Source organism: Oreochromis niloticus, linkage group LG23 (assembly GCF_001858045.2).
Source record: "Oreochromis niloticus isolate F11D_XX linkage group LG23, O_niloticus_UMD_NMBU, whole genome shotgun sequence".
Lineage (NCBI taxonomy): Eukaryota > Metazoa > Chordata > Actinopteri > Cichliformes > Cichlidae > Oreochromis > Oreochromis niloticus.
In genome coordinates, this window is record NC_031986.2 from 28,429,140 (window position 1) to 28,451,917 (window position 22,778).

The 22,778-nt window shown below is 38.4% G+C and overlaps 2 protein-coding genes across 3 annotated transcripts; both read left to right on the forward strand.

Annotated features, from left to right (window-relative positions):
* Nucleotides 1–1,578: 1,578 nt before the first annotated feature.
* Nucleotides 1,579–17,150, forward strand: LOC102075602 (adhesion G-protein coupled receptor G7-like). Of its 2 annotated transcripts, none has more exons than XM_013270715.3 (15): nucleotides 1,579–1,770; nucleotides 3,246–3,440; nucleotides 3,830–3,934; nucleotides 4,030–4,139; nucleotides 4,249–4,389; nucleotides 4,546–4,634; nucleotides 5,329–5,477; nucleotides 6,443–6,556; nucleotides 6,648–6,832; nucleotides 9,321–9,473; nucleotides 9,597–9,709; nucleotides 13,207–13,550; nucleotides 13,668–13,749; nucleotides 14,021–14,309; nucleotides 15,395–17,150. In XM_013270715.3, exons 1-15 carry the CDS (start codon nucleotides 1,737–1,739, stop codon nucleotides 15,512–15,514), a joined length of 2,223 nt encoding a protein of 740 aa, XP_013126169.1. In that variant the 5' UTR covers nucleotides 1,579–1,736; the 3' UTR covers nucleotides 15,515–17,150. The 2 variants fall into 2 exon arrangements, with proteins under 2 accessions (XP_013126169.1, XP_013126168.1); XM_013270714.3 differs by having other exon boundaries at nucleotides 1,584–1,770; nucleotides 6,642–6,832.
* Nucleotides 17,151–17,939: 789 nt separating this feature from the next.
* dph3 (diphthamide biosynthesis 3) lies at nucleotides 17,940–22,727 on the forward strand. Its single transcript, XM_003444232.5, has 3 exons — nucleotides 17,940–18,159; nucleotides 21,471–21,545; nucleotides 22,056–22,727. Exons 1-3 carry the CDS (start codon nucleotides 18,052–18,054, stop codon nucleotides 22,122–22,124), a joined length of 252 nt encoding a protein of 83 aa, XP_003444280.1. The 5' UTR covers nucleotides 17,940–18,051; the 3' UTR covers nucleotides 22,125–22,727.
* Nucleotides 22,728–22,778: the final 51 nt, after the last annotated feature.

Sequence of the window (22,778 nt, forward strand, 5' to 3'; positions counted from 1 at the left end):
CAATAATCCAGGTAAGGAAATTCCAAAAGGTTGATTCTGCTCATCTGGACGTGGTGTTTTCAGTGCAAGAAACGTTTTGTCACTCATCCAAGTGACTTCTTCAGTCTCAGCTGACTGTAGGTTTCCCCAAACAGTACATTTGCACAATGACTGAAACTAGCACAGCTGACGAAAAATGGGCTATGAGGTCACTTGCTTAATTATGAATATGCAAACTGTCATGACCATTAATCAGTGGCTATGAGTACCATTCACAGAGAGTTGGGGAATGGCTGCAATCACAGCATTGTAAGATGGTGAAAGATGTACCGTTAGGCCCCCTCCTTGATTCAGAGATGATTTTTCCCTTTTCACGTAAATGGTCTCCTTGACTCCACGCTCAAACCAGTGTTCCTCCCTGTCCAGGATGTGCACATCCTCATCATTGAAACAATGTCCACTGGCCTGTAGGCGTAAATAGACTGTGGAGCCCTGATGAGTTAGCACAACACAGAAGAGTTAACTCATCAGGCCAGCACTCCGCGGTCTATTTACACCTGCAAGCCAGACGCTAAAGGGGGACTTAAAAAATTCCAGAACTGTTCAGCCTCCTCTCTACACCACTATGAATGTGATAGTTAAAGCCTCCTCTTTCCCTTTCTTTGTGTACATGTGAGTTTAAATGACAGTCAAACTTCCTAGTGGGTTAGCCTGGAGGTATGTCTTCCTCACGTGTGTCAAGTGGCAGGTGGACACATCTGTTTCACATCCACTCATCACCTCCTGGAGCACAAGAGCCAGTTCTCCACTCACCTTTTGCCAAACTGTTACAACTGATACTGTGGTAACAAGTCTAGTTCAGTTGATTACTTTTTGTGAAATAATTTCATACCTGCTTTGTATTTTTTGTTTGTTTGTTTTTCCATCTGCTTACATTCATCCACTGCTACAGCTTGCTGATCCTAGTTTCTGGAAGAAGCCCTTCTTGTGGAAAGACTAAATGTTACTTAGGCTGCCACTGCCCAGTCAATCACAGACTCTCAGATTCTGACTCTCTGTCTACTTTATTTATCTATGAAAGCTCTCAGCACAGAGAACAGTGCCACATGATTCACATACCAGTAGTACCAGCTTATTCTTGCCTGTTCCAGAAAGGAGTTATAGTGTCCACACTCTTAAATGCTTGAGCTCGTAGCTAAACATGTGCAACATTTTGATCCAGATAGCTGAGATCAAGGCCCTGAAGATTACTTTAGTGAACTACCACTTTCTAGTGGAGTTGCCACATGCATCCAAAGAATGAAAGTTAAAGTTGGTCATAAAACCTGTTTGAATGCACTTTACAACTTTAAGTATCAGACCTGACAACTGTGGGCTCCACCAGGCACTAAAAGAAAAATCCTATTGTCCTGCTGATAAGACCACATCAGTGGTTTCAGCACTCAGTTAAAACTCTGCATTCTTCTGCTGAAGTGAATCATTAATAAACAGACAATGCAATCAACAGGAAATATAAAATAAAATAAATATCAGATAAAACAAAGAAACCATAAACTTTGGCATTGGAAAGATGCCTGCAGCAGTTAAAATGAACCTTTGAGCTGCTTTGATGTTCATTATTATTTTATCGGTGGCTCCTGTTGAAGCACTGGAACTGGGTGTTTTCACACAGACTCCAACTGCAACAGGATCTTTAAAACTTTTAACAAATTGGACTGTGACGACTCAGGAAACCTGATCTGCAGCTGCTCATCATCATGGACGGCTGGGTTTGGCGTGTTTTCACTCTGGGTAACAAAAAACTGAGCTTCTCGGTTTCTGACATTTATTATAACTATTAATATTTTGTAATAGTTGTTATGGCTGATGAGGTATTGTCATCATCCCACTGGGTTGGCCGGCAGGCAAGTTTGTGAACATTACAACTTGAGAAATATGTCACCTAGGATTTTCAAATTGATAAAATAGGTGGATCTGGTGGCTGCCAGTATTTTGATTATATATATTTTCATCTTTCAATGTATTTTTCTTTCTTCCTGCTCTCTCTCTCTCTCTCTCTCTCTCTCTCTCTGTGTGTCTCTCTCGTGTGAGATGGGAATAAGTAAGAATTTATCCACACATGCAGCACCTCCTGTCACATGCTACACATGACATACATTCAATTATAGATGGTTACTTACATTGTTTTTTTTTGTTTGTGTGTTTTGCTCTTTTGGTCCCCATCTTGTCCTACTCCTACTATCCTGTTTTTGTAGTATTGAAAATAAACACTTGAACTAAAGACACAGCTGAGGGTCACTGATAATTTTCTCCATGAGTTATAGAAAGCAAATATTATCCAGATGTTTCAGGGGCTGTGTACATTTTTTAGCCACAATAGCATCAATATCAATTATCTTGTTTATAGTTTTCTGGAAAATGTAAATGACTGGGTTGATGGATTGTGATATCACGGTTCAGATGTTCATGGTGATTTCACAAATTGGAGTAGCCAGTGTAGATCAACAGTACCTCCAAAAGTATCTGGATCAGCTACAGCTGGGCTTTGTGTTTAATCATGCTGATAACAGATCAGGGTGAGCATAGTAAATATTATACGTGCTAAATATTAGCATTGTTAATGAACTTAATGATCATTGCAATGCTGATGTGTTTCCCACAGCTGTTCCTTTAGCCTCCTACAACAACAGACATCCCTGATACTGTAACTACTGCACTCCTTCCTACTGATGTACTTGATAATTATACTACTGCATAAAATATAACTACTGAACAAAGCATTACTACTGTAACTCCAGAGGATATCACTACTATAACAATAGTTCCTAACAATACCACTTTATCTAATACTTCTAATTTCAGTACCACAACACAAGATACTGATCCAACCACTGACTCAGAGACACCAGATTATCCAGAAACTCCTCCCACTAGTTCCAGTCCTGTTCTTACAACCACAGATTTTACCAGGCCTGATACGACTGTTAGTCAGATAACTGATACTACCTCCTACTCCATGACTGATCAAATGAATACTACTCACTATTCTCCTATGACTACTATTACAAGTGATACTAATACAACTACTCCTTACACAATCACTACTGCTACTTTCTACCCAACTAGTGGTGCAAATATTACTACTTACAGTACTCCTACTACAATTGGTACTAAACAAATTTCCCACCTGTGGGACTAATAAAGGCCATCTTATCTTAATGCTACGAGCCCATACACTAACAATACTTTACCTTGTACTCCTCTAGCAATTTGTTCTGCTACCACTACTGACTATACCTCATCTACTGTGCTAATTACCACTACTATTACTACCACTACTAAATCTCCGACTACGGTTACCCCTCCTACCACCACTGCTCTGATATGTGATAATGGAGGGAAACCAGAGAACGGTGTCTGCATCTGTCCTGATGAATGGACTGGAGAGACATGCTCAGAAGGTAAAAGAAAACAAATACAGACAATTACATTTTGCCACTTCCAATATTTTTATAAATGGTTCTTTACAGTTCTTTTTTAGACTTAAAAATAACAAAGAAAACTAAAATCATATATACATAATACAATGCTATTCACGTCAATGTAAATGCTGCACAGCTTCCTTGGTAGAGGTTTGCACTGTCTAAATGCTTCTTGCTGTTGTTGAAATAAAAGTGTCAGGTAACAACGAGTTGTATATTTCATGTATTTTGGTGTACACAGACAGTTTAAAAGACTGTTTAAAAGTCTTTTTTACTTTTGTGATTTTTTTAAAATTAAATTTTCCTAGTCTTCTTAAAATAGAAGACTTAAAAAAGAAACAGCTTATTTTTTAACAAACTTTTCCTAGAAAACTTCTGCGGAGCGCAGCAGCTTGGAGGCTTCAGGTTCCCTCGTACACCCATCGGCTGGTTTGCGTATTCTGAGGAAAAATGTGAAGTAGGAACGAGTGGTGGTAAGTCATCCACATCTTCCCCTCAGTCCAACATCACTCCATCAGGTAGACTCTCGTGTATTGATGTTTCTGTTTCTATCACCATTTCCACTCAGCTGGTAAACCTCAGGCTTCAGCCAGGTGTTTGTCCATGAATGGATCACCAGGTTTCAGCCCTCCACAGATTTTCCAGTGTGACCTGACGCTCAGTGACATACAACAAAATGTAAGGCATGCAGTTTTTTTTTCTTCTGAAGATAACATGAGGTAACATGCAGAGGATTCCAGATTCAGTAAAGAACCAGATGAGTAAAATCATGTCTTTCTTACCTCAGCTTACAAGTCCAGCTAATTTAGAGACACTGGCGACCAGCACTCAGATTCTGACATCCAAAGCAGAAGAGCTGACGGCTGAAAATGTTACAGCAGCGGCTGAGATAGTCAACACACTGCTGCTGTCTGCAAACGCCACAGAGGTACAAACATTCAGCAAATCTTAAGAAAAAATAAATAAATAAATAAAAGAAAGTAAGACCTGAGTTCCAACAATGATCTCTCTCTCACTATACATATATATATATATATATTTGTGATTGACTGCAGTGTCCTGGTTCATATTTGTGTTTGTGCAGAGTGTCAGGGTGTCAGCAGTAGCAACAGTCAGTCAGCTGCTGAACGCCACTGTAACAGATGATACCAAGGAAAACAACGCAACTCTGGGGTAAACTAAATATGTAAATAAACAAATAAATAATCTCATCAGCAGTGAAGCTAACACTCTTAAAAACTGCAGTAAAGGTGGGTGGGTGCCGTTTGGCAGTGTTGGGGAACAGAAAACATCTGAGTTTCCACAAAAGCATATGAAAAATTGACCAAATACAGAGGCGAGAAACAGAGAAATATCTCACTGTGACACTGGCAAAAAGCTGATGTTAAGCAGACGTTATGTTCACCATCTTAGTTTGATTGGGTATTTTGTAATTTCTCTGAAGTGTGGGGCATTTCAGCATTGAAACAGGAGTATGCGGGTGTCAAAGTTGTTCTGTTTTAGAAACAAAATATTCAATTTGAATTATTATTCAAATTGAATAATTGATATAATTGAATAATAATTGATTCAGGAATTTACGAGCAATTTTAAGATTCTCAGCAGTTTTCTTACTCCTGCCTGTTCTGATCTAAACCATACAGACCTATAATTATAAATAATCTCCTTAGACCTTAAATATCTGCATTTTTCAGGTGAGTTCACTTTTGAAGTTGAAGCTCTAAACCGAGACTTATATTTCAGGGAGAGTGGCAACCTCTGTGACTGATACAACTGAATATTAGAAACTACAAATTTGATTAATACAGTCTTTTTGTGCTTATCTGGATATTTTTTTAACTTTTTTATATTTATTTTAAATGTCCAGGCTGACGGTGACTCTGGACCAGCTCTCAGTGAACCTCAGCCTCAGTCAAAATACATCTCAATCTCAGGTGGTTCAGCCGAACCTGGTGGTCCAGTCGGCACAGATCCCTGCTGCAGACACTCACGGAGTCCAGTTCACGTCTCTCAGAGGTCAGTGAGAAACTGTTTTGAACAGCAGTGATCATCCGGTGGGCTTTCAGGAGGTGAACTCAAGAGAAGAGAAGGTTAACAAGTTTGCCCAGTTGACGGCTCTAAAGTCCAGCTGTGATGATTTCTTATCTTCTGTATAAAGCAACTTTGTTTGTGTCTTTTGATGGTTTTACATTTTAATTGGCTGCTGCTGTTGTGCTCTGGGTCCTGTTCACTGTTTAGTCTTTTATTGCTGTTTTTCAGCACATGTGATGGACTCTCATGTTTATTGTGACTGAAAGTCAAAATGGTTTTAAGACTGTAAAGTTTGTGGGTGGATTATAAACTGGAACTCAACGTAATCATGTGAATAACTTGGTCTCATTCTCTAAATTTAGATGTAATAATGTTTTTTTTTCCAGACTCAAAACACAGAAAGGAACATTTTTTAAAAAACCTGACAAACTGTTAGAAACTAAAGATGCAGTTAAGAACCTGCCTGAAATTCTGTCTGCTTTTGTCAACCAGTACTGCACTGATCAAAAGTCTTTTAATTTGCCATAGAATAAATATTTTCTGAATTCTTCTGTTGGACAGCCCATAAAAATATTTTTATTGCTGAAATCCTTGGCTGGTGGTTCTTTATTGCTCTGCTGAAAAATAAAAAAAAAAGCAATAAAATGATTTAAAAAGTACTGCTAAATATTTTAAATGTGAGGATTATTAAGTTTGATTCTTTGAAACTACTTTGGAAGTGAGTCCAACATGCCTTGACTCCCAATTAATTTAGATTCATACAACGTTTTTGTGACTTTGTTCAGTAAGCTGAAGTAAAATAAAACAACCTTGTTCTCAAAAAATGATGTTGTAAGAAAACAATTTTATTTTTATAAATTTAACTTTTGGAACTTAAAGACTGAAGATCTGTCAGTAAGTTTCTACATTTTTGATGTGTCCACTGACATGCAGTCATCTTGTCACTACAGGGTTTTCTGGGAATTTTTTGCCCAACAGAATTCATCTGAACACAAATGCAACACAGGTCGTGGTGGAAAACAGCTTCATAGCTGATGCCCTCATTTACATACGATTCCCACCAGGTGAGTCAGTCTTTTTAAAGCTGCAAAATCCTCAAATTTTAACAAGTTCTTACTCATAGCAGTGGATTTCTTTCTCTCATGTCACCTGAAGGTGTCAGAAGTCGTCAGACAGACTCAAACGTCTCTCTGGGTTTCGTTCTCTATCAGAACGATTGTTTCTTTCGTTCAGAACTCTACATTAGGCGACGGGCCACCATCAGGGTCCTGTCAGCCAGTGTCAGAGGGCAGGAGCCCAACGTGGTGCCACAACATGTGGAGATGATGTTCAGACCAAGAGTAAGAAATCCAATTTCTTCATAATGACTTATGTCTACTGGTTATAATTTAATATCTTTAGAGCAGCTGCAGTTTCTCCTGCTGCTAATGGGGTAAAATTGGTCACAAAAGCTAACTTGTCCAGTCACTCTATTGTTCTGTATATTTTATTTTCTTGTTTGCACTTACATTCACACATATGGGCAATTTAGAGTTAACAATAAACCCCACTAATTGCATGTCTTTGGAATGTGGGAGAAGGCTGGAGTACCCAGAGAGAATCCATGCAAACACGGGGAGAACATGCAAACTTGACACAAAAAGATGCCGGCCTGATGGTGCAATTGAATTCAGGACCTTCTAGCTGTGAGGCAACAGTGCTAATCACCGTGCCACAGTGCAGCCCACGGTGTCTGTGTGTCTCTATGTGTTAGCCCTGCGGCAAACTGCCAACCTGTCCAGGGTGTACCCTACCTCTCGCTTCTTGTCCTAAGACAGCTGGGATAGGCTCCAGCCACTCCGCGGCCCTGACAAGAATAGGCGGAAGAGAGTGGATGGATGGATGAGTTTTTGTTTGCTTGTTTTTTGTGAGAAATGGATTTAAATTGAAAGCTGATTTAAGTTGCAGGTATTCCAGAAAGAGTTTATTCCTGATGTCATAGTTCTTTATCAAGTGGAAGAATCAGACCAGGATATTGTTATAAAAAATACGTTTCAGATGTCAGTCCATGTCTGAAAATATAGTGATTCGGGTTAATGTAACATATCTAAAATCAAAATATCCGAATTGATTCAAAGTAAATACAAATACTGTAAGTAAAATATCAGTAGTGTTAACAAAACAAAAGAAAAGCAAGTAAGCCTTGAAAAAAATATGTGTTATGTTTAGTGATGGGAATAACGGCGTTACAAGTAACGGCGTTACTTTTTTCAGTAACGAGTAATCTAACTAATTACTATTTCTATCGTTACAATGCCGTTACCGTTACTAACAAGAAAATGCGGTACGGTCGTGTTACTATTTTTCAACAAACAGACGGTTGAAGCTGTCTTCAGCTTTCCGCATCTTATATCAGTTGCACGGAAGTAGCTGTAAGTAATCTGGGCGCTACAGCTTTGAGCAGCTGCGCGCTCCCGCGGACGGCAATCACTTTCTGCCCGATGATCAGTTTTTGGCACAACGCATGGAGCTCAGGGGGGCAAAACAACCACATGAGTGCTGCTGTTTGACTGAGGAAGAACAAAGTAGTCGTGGTAAGCCAATCACATGACCACTTCAAGATGACAAAGCAACAAGGTGATATTTACCAGTTTTTAAATTGTGTTGATAGACCACGTAAAACCAGAGTCATGATAAACAATATATACGTGTGTTTTTACCTCAATAGTTTCGTCACATTTACTGTCTAAGGACGGCACTAGCAAGCGCTCTCTGCTTATGACCAAGAAACCCCAAAACAAAACAAAAAACAGCCCATTCGTGTTGGTGGAAAAATGCACCATGTCGACCAATCAAGAAATGATATGGCAACATGACATTTGGTTGTTTAGGAAGAGGGGGAAGTTTTAGGAGTGACGGCGAGAAAGAGAGAGAGAGAAAGAAAGAGCAGAAAAAGAGAGAGAGCGAGTTTTGAGATGTGAGAGATTTGTGACGTTTAGCGTGTTTGGAGTGTGTAGTTAATGTGTTGTCTTGTGTAGTTAGTGTGTAGTGTTGTGGATAGTTTTGTGTTGTGTGTCAGAACAATGAGGCGACTGCTGTCTCCAGGTAGAAAAAGGAGTGATACACCTGCTGCTGTCAGACCTGCAGGCATCAGGCTGTGATGTTCTCCTTTATAGTGGACAGAAAGTTTTGGAGTGGCACAAATAATTTGTGTGGCATCTTATTGAATGCAGAACAGCTGATTGTTCTGTAAATAGTTTGAAATGGTTATTAAAAAAGGGGTAAAAGGTAAATGGCTGCAAATAACTTTGTTGTTTGCAAAACTTGTGCATAGGATTTTAAAATTTACAATTTATATTTGAATTAAATTTATGAAATATGATTCATTAAACATGTTTATGGTTGTTACAGTAAAAATATAACTTTTTCTACTCGGATTTTATGTTTTTTGTCTGATTTTAGATCAATTGTGTAAATACAATATGTCAAAATGAAAACATAACTGTAAGTTCAGACACGTGAGGTTGTGCTGTAAAGAATGATACCAAACAAGACAAAGTAAATAGTTTTTAAAGGTGAAATGTGGAGGGAAAATCAAAAGTAGTTAAAAATGGCCAATTATACCCTGGATGCCAGAGGGTTAAACTTTTTTTTTTTAAAAGTAACGCAATAGTTACTTTTCAAGTAATTAATTACTTTTAGAGTCTTGTAACTCAGTTACTCACTCAGTTACTTTTTTGAAGAAGTAACTAGTAACTATAACTAATTACTTTTTCAAAGTAACTTGCCCAACACTGGTTATGTCTAAATTATCTAAATTAAAGGGCTGTCTGTGCGCTGCTGTTTCAGAACATCAATGGGACGTCTCTGTACGACTTCTCCTGCGTTTTCTGGAACTACAGTCAGAAGGACTGGAGCACCAGTGGCTGCTCTAAAGGAAACACTTCAGATGGACTCATGAGATGTTTCTGTAACCACACCACCAACTTTGCTGCTCTCTGGGTGAGTATCACATCTCTGCAGGCCAACAGATGAGGCCACAGCTTGTCGATCCTTGCGCTTATGTTATAAACAATTGCAAATCCCAGATATTTAGTGAAACCTTTGATCATGTCTGTGTTTCAGTCATTCAGAGAGAACTATGAGTATGCAGAAGCTCTGGGTGCGATCTCCATCGTGGGACTCTCTCTTTCTTTTCTGGGTTTGATTGTGACGATCATTCATCACATTAAAGAAATGTAAGACTAGACCACCTCAAAGAATAGAATTGGGTTCTGGCTTTAATTTTGTTGGATTAAAAATGTATGTTCTTTTGTGTAATTTGACAAAAAGGTACTTAACAGGTTAAAACGTATTTGACTGCAACTAACATGCAGCAAACATGTTAGAAACTGAAGTGTAATCTCCTGAGTCAAAATTGGTCACGATATGACAAAAACCGAGCCATAAATTTATGTACTTTTTTTGATGACTTTTTTCTTTTTTCTAAATTAGAAAATGGCAATATCCCTGTAACCCCTGTAACCTAAAAAATATTTCACAATGTAATATTTAAATTTTATAGTTTAATATAATTGAATAGTTTATTAGTTTTAAGATCTAGCTGGTACCTAACCCTAACCCTAATGGCCATATTGGCATCTTGCCATCCTATTTTCTGAAAGTAGATAAATTAGATTTCTGCTTTTGATGCTGAAGTTAAACAGGAGGACAAATTGCTCCTGGGTTCTCGTCTGTGTGAAACCAACACAGTTTGTTGCCCTGTGAAAAATAATTTGAAAATAACACCATGATTCCATCACCACTGGGTTCTAGAGGATACCTAAGGTCTGACCAAATGTCCTTGGATTACATCTCCTCTTTAACTTAAATTAAAAAGTCATAACAAATCTGTCTTTCATCTTTGGCCCAAACCCAGCATTGGCAGCTCTCCTGAATGATCTATGACCTGCTAAGGAGCTGGACTTCTTTGAGTCCAGTCACTTTTCTTTTCAAGCTCCTTATATCATTATTAACTGGATGACTGAGAACCTTAACAGACAGATGTATTGCTTGTTTCTGCTTTAGCTGTCAAGAAAATAGTCCCCCAGAGTCTGCTACCTCTATTTGCTAGAACAACTATTAAAAGGATATAACAATTAAAGAAAAGTTTGAACCTTTACTCTTAAACAAAGATTTTTTAAAAATGCATACAGTTTAGATTTTAACAGTATTTGAACACTAAGTGTTTATTTAAAGCCTTTACTTCAAAGCCTGCAGGTCTATCAGATTAAAGAACGAAATCATTCGTATCAGTCACTTTCTATATCAGTAAAAATAACCATAAAAACTTTTACTGGATAAATATCCCAAACTTTTGGAGTGAGAGGAGTGAGGAGCATTGTCTGACATCACTGTTCCTTCCCCAGCTGTGATGAATGTAGATCAAGTGATTCCATCCAAATTCCCCTAGTTTCACCACCACCGCGTTAATTCTCCAACACAGCAGAGCAGGGCCGTTCAGAGTTGTTTAAAGGGGCGGGTGCTCAAAGTTAAAAAGGGGCACATTGAACCAGGCTGAATAACAACAACACACATTCATCAAGAATCTAATATGGGATTGCATCATACTATGTCACCGTTGTGAGGTGGCGACAAGGCAAAGCAAACGTAACCTATGTTTTACCTGATGGGTACAATGTTGCTGTTGAGGGGTTTCTGCTGCTGATAGTGCTGGAGGGCAGGGCTGTGTTGATCTGAGACTGTAGACAGTAAAAAGTTCATAGGAGAGATGGTAGCTGATTAAACAAGTGTCATGAGATAATAACAAAATGCAAAGAACATAACAAAATGCGCTTGGAACCATAAGGCAACAAAAAACTGTGAGAAATAAACTCGGCTCTGCCTGTGAATCACTCTGCTTCTCTTCTTCTTTCCATCCCCTCATCTCATCTATCACTCTCCACTTGCTGTCTATCTGAGAACAAGGCACAACTTGCTTTTGCAATAAACTATTATTTAATTATCCATACTTAACAACTCCTGCACTTAATCTATAATAAAATGATGACAGAAAAATGTTATAGAAGCAAAACATTTCAGTTGTGCTTATTATTATTTTTATACTGGAATACCTCTCCAACAACTGGTACATGTGTTAATGTTACCTGTGCTCTTTGTAATCCAGCTGCTGAGGGATCCACTGCCTTTAGTAGCCTCACACAGCTCCTACTGTTTCCTCCTCATGTCCTTACCAGCCATGTCTGGACAATGTTATATCATGAGTAATAATTTAAAAAATCTATTCACATAAAACACACACACGCACACAGTGACATTTTAGACCTTCTTCAGAATACTGTATATACTGTGGGCATCATGGTGCTGATCCAGAATCCTTGCCTTAATATTTATTACTAGAGCTACAATAATAAAGCAATGAGGGGGAAAAAAAGGAATAAATATGAAATAATGTATTTATGATGATTCCATTTGTTTCAAAAGCCCTGTAACTTACTCTGCCTCTCTTCCTCCTTCCATCTCCTCATCTAAGCTATCACTGTCCACTTGCTGTCTATCTGAGAACAAGACACAATTTGCTATCGAATTAATCTATTATTTAATTGTCCACACTTAAAAACTCTTGCACCTAATCCATAATAAAGTAATGACGGAAAATGTTGTAGAAACATCCTTACGAGGCATGTCTGGTCTGTGTTATATCATGTGTAATAATTTTTAAAAATCTATATACATAAAATTAAAAAAAAAATCCTCAACAAAAGGGCACTTTGGGCACCCATCAGGAAAGGGGCGGGTGCTCAAGCCCTTCTGCCCCCGCCTCTGCACGTGCCTGCAGCAGAGTGAAGAGAGTCTTATAAAGCCAATTTTTAGATCACTGCTGGGTCCAAACAAAGCACCTGAAGGACTCTCAGAACATGAGAAGCAAAATTCTCTGGTCTGATGAAACAAACATTAAACTCTTTGGCCTGAATCTGTAAATGTGGGAGTGTTATTGCCTCATCTAGAGCCCAGACTTGAACTCTATCAAATGTCTCTGAAAAGGGCTGCCCACTGACAGGGCTCATTCAACCTGAGTTTAAAGGAATTTTAAAGAAGAGTGTCAGAAAATTCCCTAATCCCATGTGCAAAGTTTGTGACATCATAATTAAACAAACTCAAGGCTGTAATTGCTGCCAAATGTGCTTCAAGTAAGTACTAATTAAAGAGTGTTATGGTATTGAGAATATTTCAGATTTTTTTTTATTAATGAACTTAAAAAATGTTGTTTTCAGTTTGTCATTAATAGAGAACTGAGTGTAGATTAATGAGAAAAAATATATAATTAAAAAAAACTGTATTATCAGAATGCAACATTAATATCAAAGTGAAGCCAGTTTAAATACTTTCTGAACATGGTTTCAAAACTACTTATGTGGTAGAAACAGCAGTGTCTAAAGAGTGCAGGAGAAGTGTCATTGCCATAAATACAGGTGCTCCACATAGACCCATTCTTGGATCTCTTAAATTCACCTCATACACAAAAATGAAAACTGTTTGATTTGTAAAATAAACACAGGAATCAAATTTTGCAACATTGAAATGTTGTTTTCAGCCTTCTAATTATGTATTTGTGTATTTTTGTATTTATTTATTTTTAATCTCATTTTTAAAATTTAATTGACAAGTATTTCTTTTACTGTTTTCCTTTAGGACTTCATGTTATGATGTGTAACTTTTTCATTTTCATCTGTAGTTTTCAGAAAGAAGAGCAGACCAACCTGACATCAGTGCAATCTCGGCTGTGCATCTACTTCAGCCTGCTGGCCTTCATCATCACCTTTGTCTCTGGAGTCCAAAACTCCAGCAGACAAATTGACATTGAGGTGCAGACTGACGATCGGACCAACAACCTCTTGGACTCGGACGAACACGTAGAACCAGACCGTGGTTCGTGTACGGCTGTAGCAGCTCTGCTGCACTTCCTCCTGATGACCACCTTCATGTGGAACAGCGTGAACGGTACTCAGATCCTGATTCAGAAAATGCGCCGCAGTCTACCACCTCTCTGGACTCTGCTGAGCATGGCTCTGGGATGGGGTAAGACATTCAGAAAAATCAGTTCACGCATCTTAAACTGATTTGGACTTAAATCTGACAAGCTGTTTATTCTTGAAAACCCTTCAATCTCTCTCAATTAATGAAATATTATGTTAGGAGTGCCAGCCTTGATCGTGGCCATCACACTGGGGGTGACCTACAGGGTGAACAATCCTCTGGGATACAGACAGGAGGAATTGTGGGTAATCACACAAACCACATTTAGCTACTTTAGACTGACCTGTACTTCACAATGAACAAAAGTCCCATTTTTACCAATATTACAGTGTTGTTGTTGTATGACGCTACTCACAGAGATTCAATTTGATACAATCATTCTCCTGTACAACTTGTTTAATTAATTTTTTTATCTTTACAAACTTTACAATGGTTCTTCTTCGTTTTTACCAAAGGTTAGACAAAGTTATTTATTCATATTATTTGTATAATTCTTTTTCATGTTACTGAAGTTGCTGGCTGGCAGCGCTGGATAAGAACAAACACTTCAGCTTTGAGAAACCTTTGTTTTGGGGTTTCCTCCTTCCAGTCGGCCTGATCTTGATCTACAACATCGTCCTGCTGGTTTATGTGTCCATTAAAGCAACCAGGAAGTCCTGCTTCAGGAAGAGTTTCCTTGAATGCTTCACTCTGGCTGTGTTACTGGGTGTGTCCTGGGTTTTTGGGTATCTGGTCCTTGTCACTTCAGGAACAATGAACCTGGTCTTCAGCATTTTGTTCTGCCTCTGCACAACCACACAGGTAAGACTCTACCTTCTGAGTTTAAAACTTCAACTCAGAGTTTTTGGTTAAATCTCACTGAATCTCTAATTTCATGTACAAAGTAGAAATATAACCTACAAACCAATGTGAGATGGCTAAGAGATGGATGGAGGGTTATGATATGTGAGACACTTTGATAAACATCTCTTTAAATGAATACTTATCAAATATTAATGATAATTGACAGGGCAACTTTACATAAAAAAAACCAAACAAAAAATAATTATTTTTGATATGACACACACACACACACACACACACACACACACACACACCACAAACGATTATTTTGATAGTCAACTAGTCACCGATTATTTTTGCGATTAGTCGACTAATCAGATAATGCATAATAAGAGCAGATGATAGTTTATTAAATTTTTAATGAAATTTCCAGATTGTCTCGGTGGAGTTTAATAAACTCAGCCGTCTGCTTCTTGCTATCTAAAATATAACAGGACACTGGAGTATATTCTCTACCATAGGGGTGTCCAAATTCATGGGCTGCATCCTCCTGAGGCCGCATTTGTAGGCCGATTACGTCACAGCGACGCGACGAAGGTAGACTCCTCTGAATGCAGCCGACAAATCCCAGATAGCAAGGAGACATTGAACTGATGTTGATTTTTCATCTGATCCATCATTGTCAGGATTGAAATGTCAATGAAAAATCAAACTAAGGAACAAATAAAACACTGAAAAAAGCCAAACAATAACATTTTCAATTTATCTAAGTGGCTTATACATCATGTTTAACCTGAGTAGCAAAAGACCGCGGTGGGTTTGAAAACGATGTGCCGGGAGTTCGATGTTCTTGCCGGCTCTAGTGAGCCTTGAACCCCAGCTAGCTATCGAACTCGTGGGTAACAGATGTCTCCGAAAACGTTGGAGGCACTTTTACAAATATGTGATGTGTTGATAAACCGAGCAGATATTTGAAGTGTATGTATAATATATATATATATGACTACATATAAAATAAAAGAAGCTCCTAACATTAAGGTGAATAAGGAATAAGGAAGCAGACTGAAAGGAATAACTTTTATTTTCCTGCTCTGTGTTTTCAGGGTTTTCATATTTTTATCATCACAGCCACAACACCGACCTTCAGAGCCGCCATGTCCCGATCAGTTCAGTACCTTTCTTCAGCCAGGCCGATTCGCAGAAACACAAGGATGAGGTCATGACAAGCAGCTGACCCATGACCTGGGGATGATTTTAAGAGGGTCTGCATTAAATTATTTTTGATGTGAACATAAACAAAATAACTGCATCAGAGTCAATTGAAAATCACAGTCATGATCACATCAACAATAAACCTCCAGGACAGTCACGTGTTCAGGAACAGACTGCAGGTATGAAGACTGAAGATTTTATGAAGATTTTATTGTCATTTTAAGCATTAGTGTTATTCTGCAAGCTGCTCGTTTTACTGATCTGAAGCGATTAATGTTGGTAAAAGTGTCTACACTGGCCTTGTAACGAACTACAGTGACCCAGGTGGAAAAAGCAGTAACTATTCCTGCTTCCTGATCATTCTGATCTGACATCAGACTCGAGTTCAGCAGATATATATACATATACACACACATGTATAATGGTAAAGGAAAACAAACAAACAAACATAATTTTAATGTCTTTTTTAGGTCTAAATTTGGTCTAATTGGTCTGAACTGGTCTTTTAAGGGAATAAACTGGTTTCAAATGGTCAGTCATTTTTAATTAATGGAATAATTTATTCTTACTAAATGTTGATTATTTAAAAAAAACAACATGTTTTTTTATGGTCTGTGCTCTAATTAAAATTGGGGGGGGGGTTGTTATCTTTTGTTGGCTGCTTTGATTCTATGTCATCTTACAGACTGCAGACAATCCAATGAAAATAATCATATATAAAATATATAATGTAATCCAAGAAAGCTTCTGAAAAAAGCAAAAATACAACTTGCCTTTATGTAAGTGTCAATTTAGCAAGTTTCAATCTGATATTAACGTCTGCTCCAAACATAACGATTCGCTGAGATTAAAAGCCATCTCAAATAAAGGATCACAAAACTCCCATCACAGGCCTTCGGGGTAGCTTTTACCACCATGTTGTAGCAAAACAACACATCCTGTCACATGAAGACTGAGACAGAGGAAACTAAACTACCACCGATAATAAAAATACCATGAAGACCAAGACCATGAAACCAGAAACACAGGATGAAAAAACTGAAAGTCATCACTACAAGAACCAAGAACAGCAATCACAGAGTCATCATCACAAGAGCTAAACAAAACAAATCAAAACAAGAATCCAACAATTCAATAAACACAGAAATCAGAAGATTACAAAAATAAAAACAAGAAATCACAGAAAAATCATTTCAACCAAACCTGAAGATTAAATTAATGTCAGTCTGAGGTTTCAGTCTTTTAAACTTTATAAACAGGTGAAGAAAAAATACTGAATATCTTCAACTTTCATACCTGTAATATCAGCTCTATGTTCAAACTTCTGCTGCCACATCTCTACTGAGCATGTGCAGAGAAAGTTTCAGCACTCAGCTTGTTTCTGCTTGGAGGAAGTGAGAGCTTCCTGTGGACCGACAGGCTGTGGGCTGGGCCTTCGTTGTAGTCAGAGGTGATTCTGAGTCTGTTTGAGGCCTTTGGGGGAAAATGTCATTTTAATAACTTTTCACTGATCCAAACATATAAAATATCTTCCTTTGTATTTAATTTTGCAGCAGTTCGGAGATTTCAGTGATGATATGAGAGGTTTAATTTTTATTTGTTGGCTTTTATTTTCATTTTTTAATAAAGAAATCTTTATTAAAATTATTTTTGTCGACAGTGTTTCTACCTCGAGCCGTGTCACCAGAAAGTATGAAAACATTTTCATGAAATCATCTTCAGGTCATTTCAATCCATCATCACTGTCACGCTGCTTAGTGATCTGTTGATTTTCAGGTTGTGTGTTTGTTTTCCTCCTGCTCTGCTCCGTGTACGTTTTTTGTTGTTTGTTGCGAATTACCATCAATGAAAACTGAGTTTGGACCCGAATCCTGCCTGCCACACAGCCTACCCTCGACAATCTCAGCCTTGGTCTTAAATCACACTGAAATCATGTCAGCAGAGTTTCTGTTGGGCTCAAATTTAAACATTTTTGAATGGTGAGCCTCACCAGCACACACAACAACAAACGCCACTGAAAAACAGTCTAAAGGCTTCCGGAGTTTGCCCTTTAAAACTGATCCTCAACATCATCTAAATGTCTTCTTCTTATTATTATTCTTATTCTTATTATTATCAAATGTCTGGTTGACTTGTTGTATCTATTAATCCTTTACATATGTATTTTTTTAGTATTTATTATGAATATAAAGGTACAATGGTTGAAATTATATTAGCTGGGTTCTCTGATAAATTGGCTCCTTGTAGTGGACATGAGTGGGAACTACAAGCTACAGTCGTAGTTAAAAAAGGGCAAAAACACAATAAAAAAATTTTGTAGCTCTTTAAAACTCAATATTTTCACTATAACTTATTCTATTGTTCTTTTACTGCTCTTATTTTTCACTTTTCCTTATTTTACATTGACCGCGTTTGTGTTATTGTTTTGAGAGTTGCGTCACAGCGCTGAGTCAGAGGTTGTGTACGTCATCACACCGCGCTGCAGGCACGCTTTGCCGGTGCGGATCTGGCGCTGTTCTGTGTGGACTTTGCGTGTGTTTAGGGGAAAATGTCGGTGTTTCACGACGAAGTGGAGATCGAGGACTTTGAATACGACGAGGATACGGAGACGTATTACTTCCCGTGTCCCTGCGGAGATCGCTTCGCCATCACCAAAGTAAGTTCAGCTCACGGCTAACAGCTACAAACCAAACTTCAGTTTGAAATCTCCCGTTTTTACATGTTCATACAGTGGGTGATTTACACGGAGGACATAACAGAGTTCCCCACTCCCTTCATTGATATAGTCTTGTTCTGGTTTCGGCAGGGATTTTTTGATGGCAGGTTGATATATGTCCGTTTAAAAAAAAAAAAGTATTTCAACCTTCCTTTCGGAGTTGCCGCAGAGGTGGGACGTAAAATCTCTCATTATTTGACTGAAGTTTGGTTTGGTGTTAAGCTAAGATAAACTTTTATTAGTCCCACACGTGGGAAATTTGTTTGGTCACGACAAAAAAGTGGACAGTACAAAGTTAAGAGCAGCAAAAATAAAAAAAAAAAACACAAGAATAGAAAATAATAAACCAGCACCATACTTTATTCTCAGCAGTGAAACTCGACATCAGTGAACGGAACCAAACTCCATTTAAAAGTCTTCAAATTTAAGAGAGTAAAAACGTTTAAACAAATCAAAGCCTACTGAGTAATTATCAGTCATTTCTTGTGACATCATGAAACTTTATTTTACATGGTTTAAGGTAGAAAAGACGATATTTTAAGTAGTTTTTTTTTCTGAAATAGTAGAAACTTGTAGCTGAAGTGAACTTTAGCTCTCTTAAATTCAGGAACAAGATGACAGTTCACCATATCAAGACTTCCTTCATGTTAGCAGGCTGAAGAAATCCTAAAACTGCAGTGAGTTGCAGCTTATTTGTGGGTCTCTGCCTTCAGTGACTAAGAGTTGGCTCTTCTGTGCTGAAATCTGACATTTGAAGGATATCTAATTTCTTTGCAGGTAGAATACACGGATGTACAGGAGGGAAATTTAGACTTTTTCTAATGGAGTTTGGGTGTTTTTAGTGGTATGTCGTATACTGATGGAGATGATCTCTGTTTCTTTTTCTTTTCTTTTTGAAACAATAAAACAAAGAAACAGTTTGGAAGAAATGCACGCATGGATGCATCTGGCATACCTGAACACTCTAAAACTGAAACAGATACTCAGAATAAGCAAGAAGAAACTCAGACTTTATCAGTTTTAATAGTGTTTGCCTGCTCAGCACCATCCAAAGATTCATCCAGGAAAGTCCGACTTCATGACGAGTTCTTTATTTGTAATTCACGAAGCATCCCAAACTTGCGACTGCAGTCAGTGTCTTGCAGTTTTTACACTGTCCCTACACTTTGTCTGTCTGAACTCTGTTCCTCAGACTTGGTGGCTTTGCTGCAGTGCTCTGAGGGGAGAGTTTATTCTTACAGGCAGCATTTGTGTCGGGTGGCCTGTGGTACTTTTAATCCTGCAATTGTTTGATCAGGTAATGCGTTTTCTCCAAAGGGTGGCTGGCCTTTCCCTCAGAGATGGGGTGAGAAGGCCAGTCAGTTTGAGGGTGTCAGGTAAAGATGTTACTCCTGCACATTAAAAGGAGGCAGCTGAGGTGTTAAGATCACAACATACTGGGAGAACCCAGAACTACTGGAGGTAGCTGAGAGAGGGCTGCTGCCCCCATGACCCAGCCCCAGATAAGAGACAGAAAACGAATGGCAACATGTCGTAGATGGAGAAGAGTGACCGTACAATCTTGATGATTTCTTTTATGTGACAGGTGCACAGATTTCAGATCAGCCTGGCTACAGTGCTGAAGAGAAACCTGGGGTTGTTCTTATTTTCTTCAATCAGTGATGAGTAGTAAGCTGTTTAGCTTTATAGAGGACTTTCTTATAAAGCAACAAACTATTTCTCCAGGCTAAATGATGATCTTTTAAAATTGTGACACGCCATTTCCTCTCCAGCTTATGAGTTATCTGCTTTAGGCTACGTGTTTGAGAATTATACCACAGAGTCAGGTACTTCGGGTTTGAGACCTTAGTTTTCACAGGAGCTACAGTATCCAGAGTCGTACGTAGTGAGGAGGTAAAATTATTAACAAGACATTTGAGCCCTGTTGGAGTAGCGTTCAGGTAGCTGCTCTGGTCTATGTTGGTACAGGGCATTGAAGATGATAACAGTGGGTGGATTATATTCTTAAACTTAGTTACAGCGCTTTCAGAAAGACATCTACTTTGATAAAGTCTACTCTCCACTGCTGTGTAATCAATTATTGTAAATGTGAATGTTATCAGGAAATGATCAGACAGCAGAGGGTTTTCAGGAAACACTGTTAAATGTTCAGTTTCTATGCCATATGTTAAAACAAGATCTAGAGTGTGATTAAAGTGGTGGGTGGGTTCTTTTACATTTTGAGAGAAGCCAATTGAGTCTAATAACAGATTAAATGCGATGTTGAGGCTGTCATTTTTAGCATCTACATGGATGTTAAAATCACCCACAATAATTATTTTATCTGAGCTGAACACTAAATCAGATAAAAAGTCTGAGAAATCAGAGAGAAACTCTGTGTAAGGCCCAGGTGGACGATATATGATAACAAGTAAGACTGGTTTCTGAGTTTTACAGCTGGGATGGACAATGTTAAGCATCAGGCTTTCAAATGAATTAAAAGTCTGTCTTGGTCTTTCGTTGATTAATAGGCTGGTGTGAAAAATTGCTGCCACACCGCCCCCTCGGCCTGTGCTTCGAGGTTTCTGGTAGTTAGAATGACTCGGGGGTGTTGATTCATTTAAACTAACATACTCATCCTGCTGCAACCATGTTTCTGTAAGGCAGAGTAAATCGATTTGTTGATCAATTATTAAGTCATGTACTAACAGAGACTTGGAGGAGAGCGACCTAATATTTAATAATCCACATTTCACTGTTTTACTCTTTGGTTCAGATGTGGATACTGTATTGTTCTTTCTTTGTGATTTCTTTTTATGTTTAAGGTGTTTGTTGCTGGTTTCTTGTTTGTTTTTCATTTGTTTGGGAGCTGACACAGTCTCTATGGAGATGGGTTTTTGGAGGTAACAGGAGGAGAGAAGCTGCAGAGAGGCGTGTAAGACTGCCACTCTGCTTCCTGGTCCCAACTCTGGATAGTCATATTTTGGGGGGATTAATACATTTGGCCAGAATTCTCAAAATGAGAGCTTCTCCATCCAAAGTGGGATGGATGTCATCTCTCCTAACAAGACCAGGTTTCCTTCAGAAAGTTTCCCAGTTATCTTTGAAGCCCACATTGTTTTTTGGACACCACTCAGATAGCCAGCAATTTAAGGAGAACATGCGGCTAACCATGTCACTCGTGGACTGATTGGGGAAGAGAGGGGAATAATCCACAAAAACATTCAAACCTCGACAGAAACCTGAAGATTTTATTTGTTTTTATTTTGAAGGAGGACCTGGAGAACGGGGAGGAGGTGGCGACATGTCCGAGCTGCTCGCTCATCGTTAAAGTCATCTACGATAAGGTATCTGTGACTTCCTCTTTTCAGTTCATCCATAAAGGCCTCAACGAACAGTTATCTAAAAGGTTTCTTGTAAAGTGACGAAAAGCAGCAAATTCTCACTTTAGAGAAGCTGGAAATCACTTTGTTTTATTTAAAGTACCTTCAGTGTTTATTTGATCTAAAATGTTTCCTGTGATAACACCAGAATATTTCTCATTATTTGATCAGGACAGTTTTATATCGATCAGTTAAAACTTTCAAATAAAAAAAGATGATAGAAAAGAAAAGATGCAATGCAGCATCATAAAAACCTCTGAAAAGTACTTTTACATTACTTTTTTGTGTTGGGGACATTAAACCGTCATGCTTTTATTCTGCAAATCATTGGTGAATTGTTCGTGTAAATTATTGATTTTTTTTTTTTTTTTTTTTTTTTAAAAAAAGTACAACTTTAAATTTAAGACAGATGGATAGTACGGGCCGTCGCTACCTGTCAATGAATGACAGGCTTTTTTTGTGTGTGTGTTTCAGGATCTTTTCCAGGTTGGAGAAATCATTGAAGCTCCGTCACACGCCAAACTGGAGGTCGCTCAATCCTGAACCTTCTCACCTTTGACCTCACAGAGACCCCGGTTTAACCATTTCCCGTTTCCCATCTCGACGCTCTGTTCAAGTGGTGCTGGGAAACGCCAGACTTTCACTGCCTCCTGTATTTCCTCCAGATTTATCTTGAATGAAATCACACTTGATCCAGATGAAATCTTTCAGAAGACGCAAGGTCACGACGTTCATGTGTTTGATGGACTTCCTGCGGATTATGTGGGAGGACGAGCGTCTAGCCGAGGCATTTGCTGTGAACAGATGAAGGTTGCGCTTTAAAAAAAACAAAGCGTTGGTTCCTGCCTCAACCTCGCCGCTCTTAATGCACATTCAGTCTTCCACTTTAAAGCTCAGGAGGACGAAGGAAGCTCCATGTTAGGACTGGCAGGTTTCTTTAGAGCTTTTATTTTGTAGTTTTCAGATATTTTAATATATATATATATATTTATATAAAACCTCCACATACAGAGAGCCCAGGCACCCTCTCTAGGACAAACTGTGTGATGACACAATTACTGAATCAGTAATGTTTCGATCGATCAGCTGGCGTGTACTGATTGGCTCCATGGCGTCTCCGTGTGGTCAATAAAGTTTTTACTTAAACTTTTTGTCTGTTTGTGGATAATATGACCTTTGAACACAGAGTTAAAAAGT

What these genes read in the sequence shown, in the direction of transcription:
- dph3 (XM_003444232.5), top strand. Translation starts at nt 18,052, where the DNA reads ATGTCGGTGTTTCACGACGAAGTGGAGATCGAGGACTTTGAATACGAC. An exon ending in ATCGCTTCGCCATCACCAAA is followed by an intron (nt 18,160 to 21,470) that starts GTAAGTTCAGCT and finishes TTTATTTTGAAG; the next exon opens with GAGGACCTGGAGAACGGGGA. An exon ending in TTAAAGTCATCTACGATAAG is followed by an intron (nt 21,546 to 22,055) that starts GTATCTGTGACT and finishes TGTGTGTTTCAG; the next exon opens with GATCTTTTCCAGGTTGGAGA.
- LOC102075602 (XM_013270714.3), top strand. Translation starts at nt 1,737, where the DNA reads ATGGACGGCTGGGTTTGGCGTGTTTTCACTCTGG. An exon ending in GAAAACAACGCAACTCTGGG is followed by an intron (nt 4,635 to 5,328) that starts GTAAACTAAATA and finishes TTAAATGTCCAG; the next exon opens with GCTGACGGTGACTCTGGACC. An exon ending in GAGCATGGCTCTGGGATGGG is followed by an intron (nt 13,551 to 13,667) that starts GTAAGACATTCA and finishes ATATTATGTTAG; the next exon opens with GAGTGCCAGCCTTGATCGTG.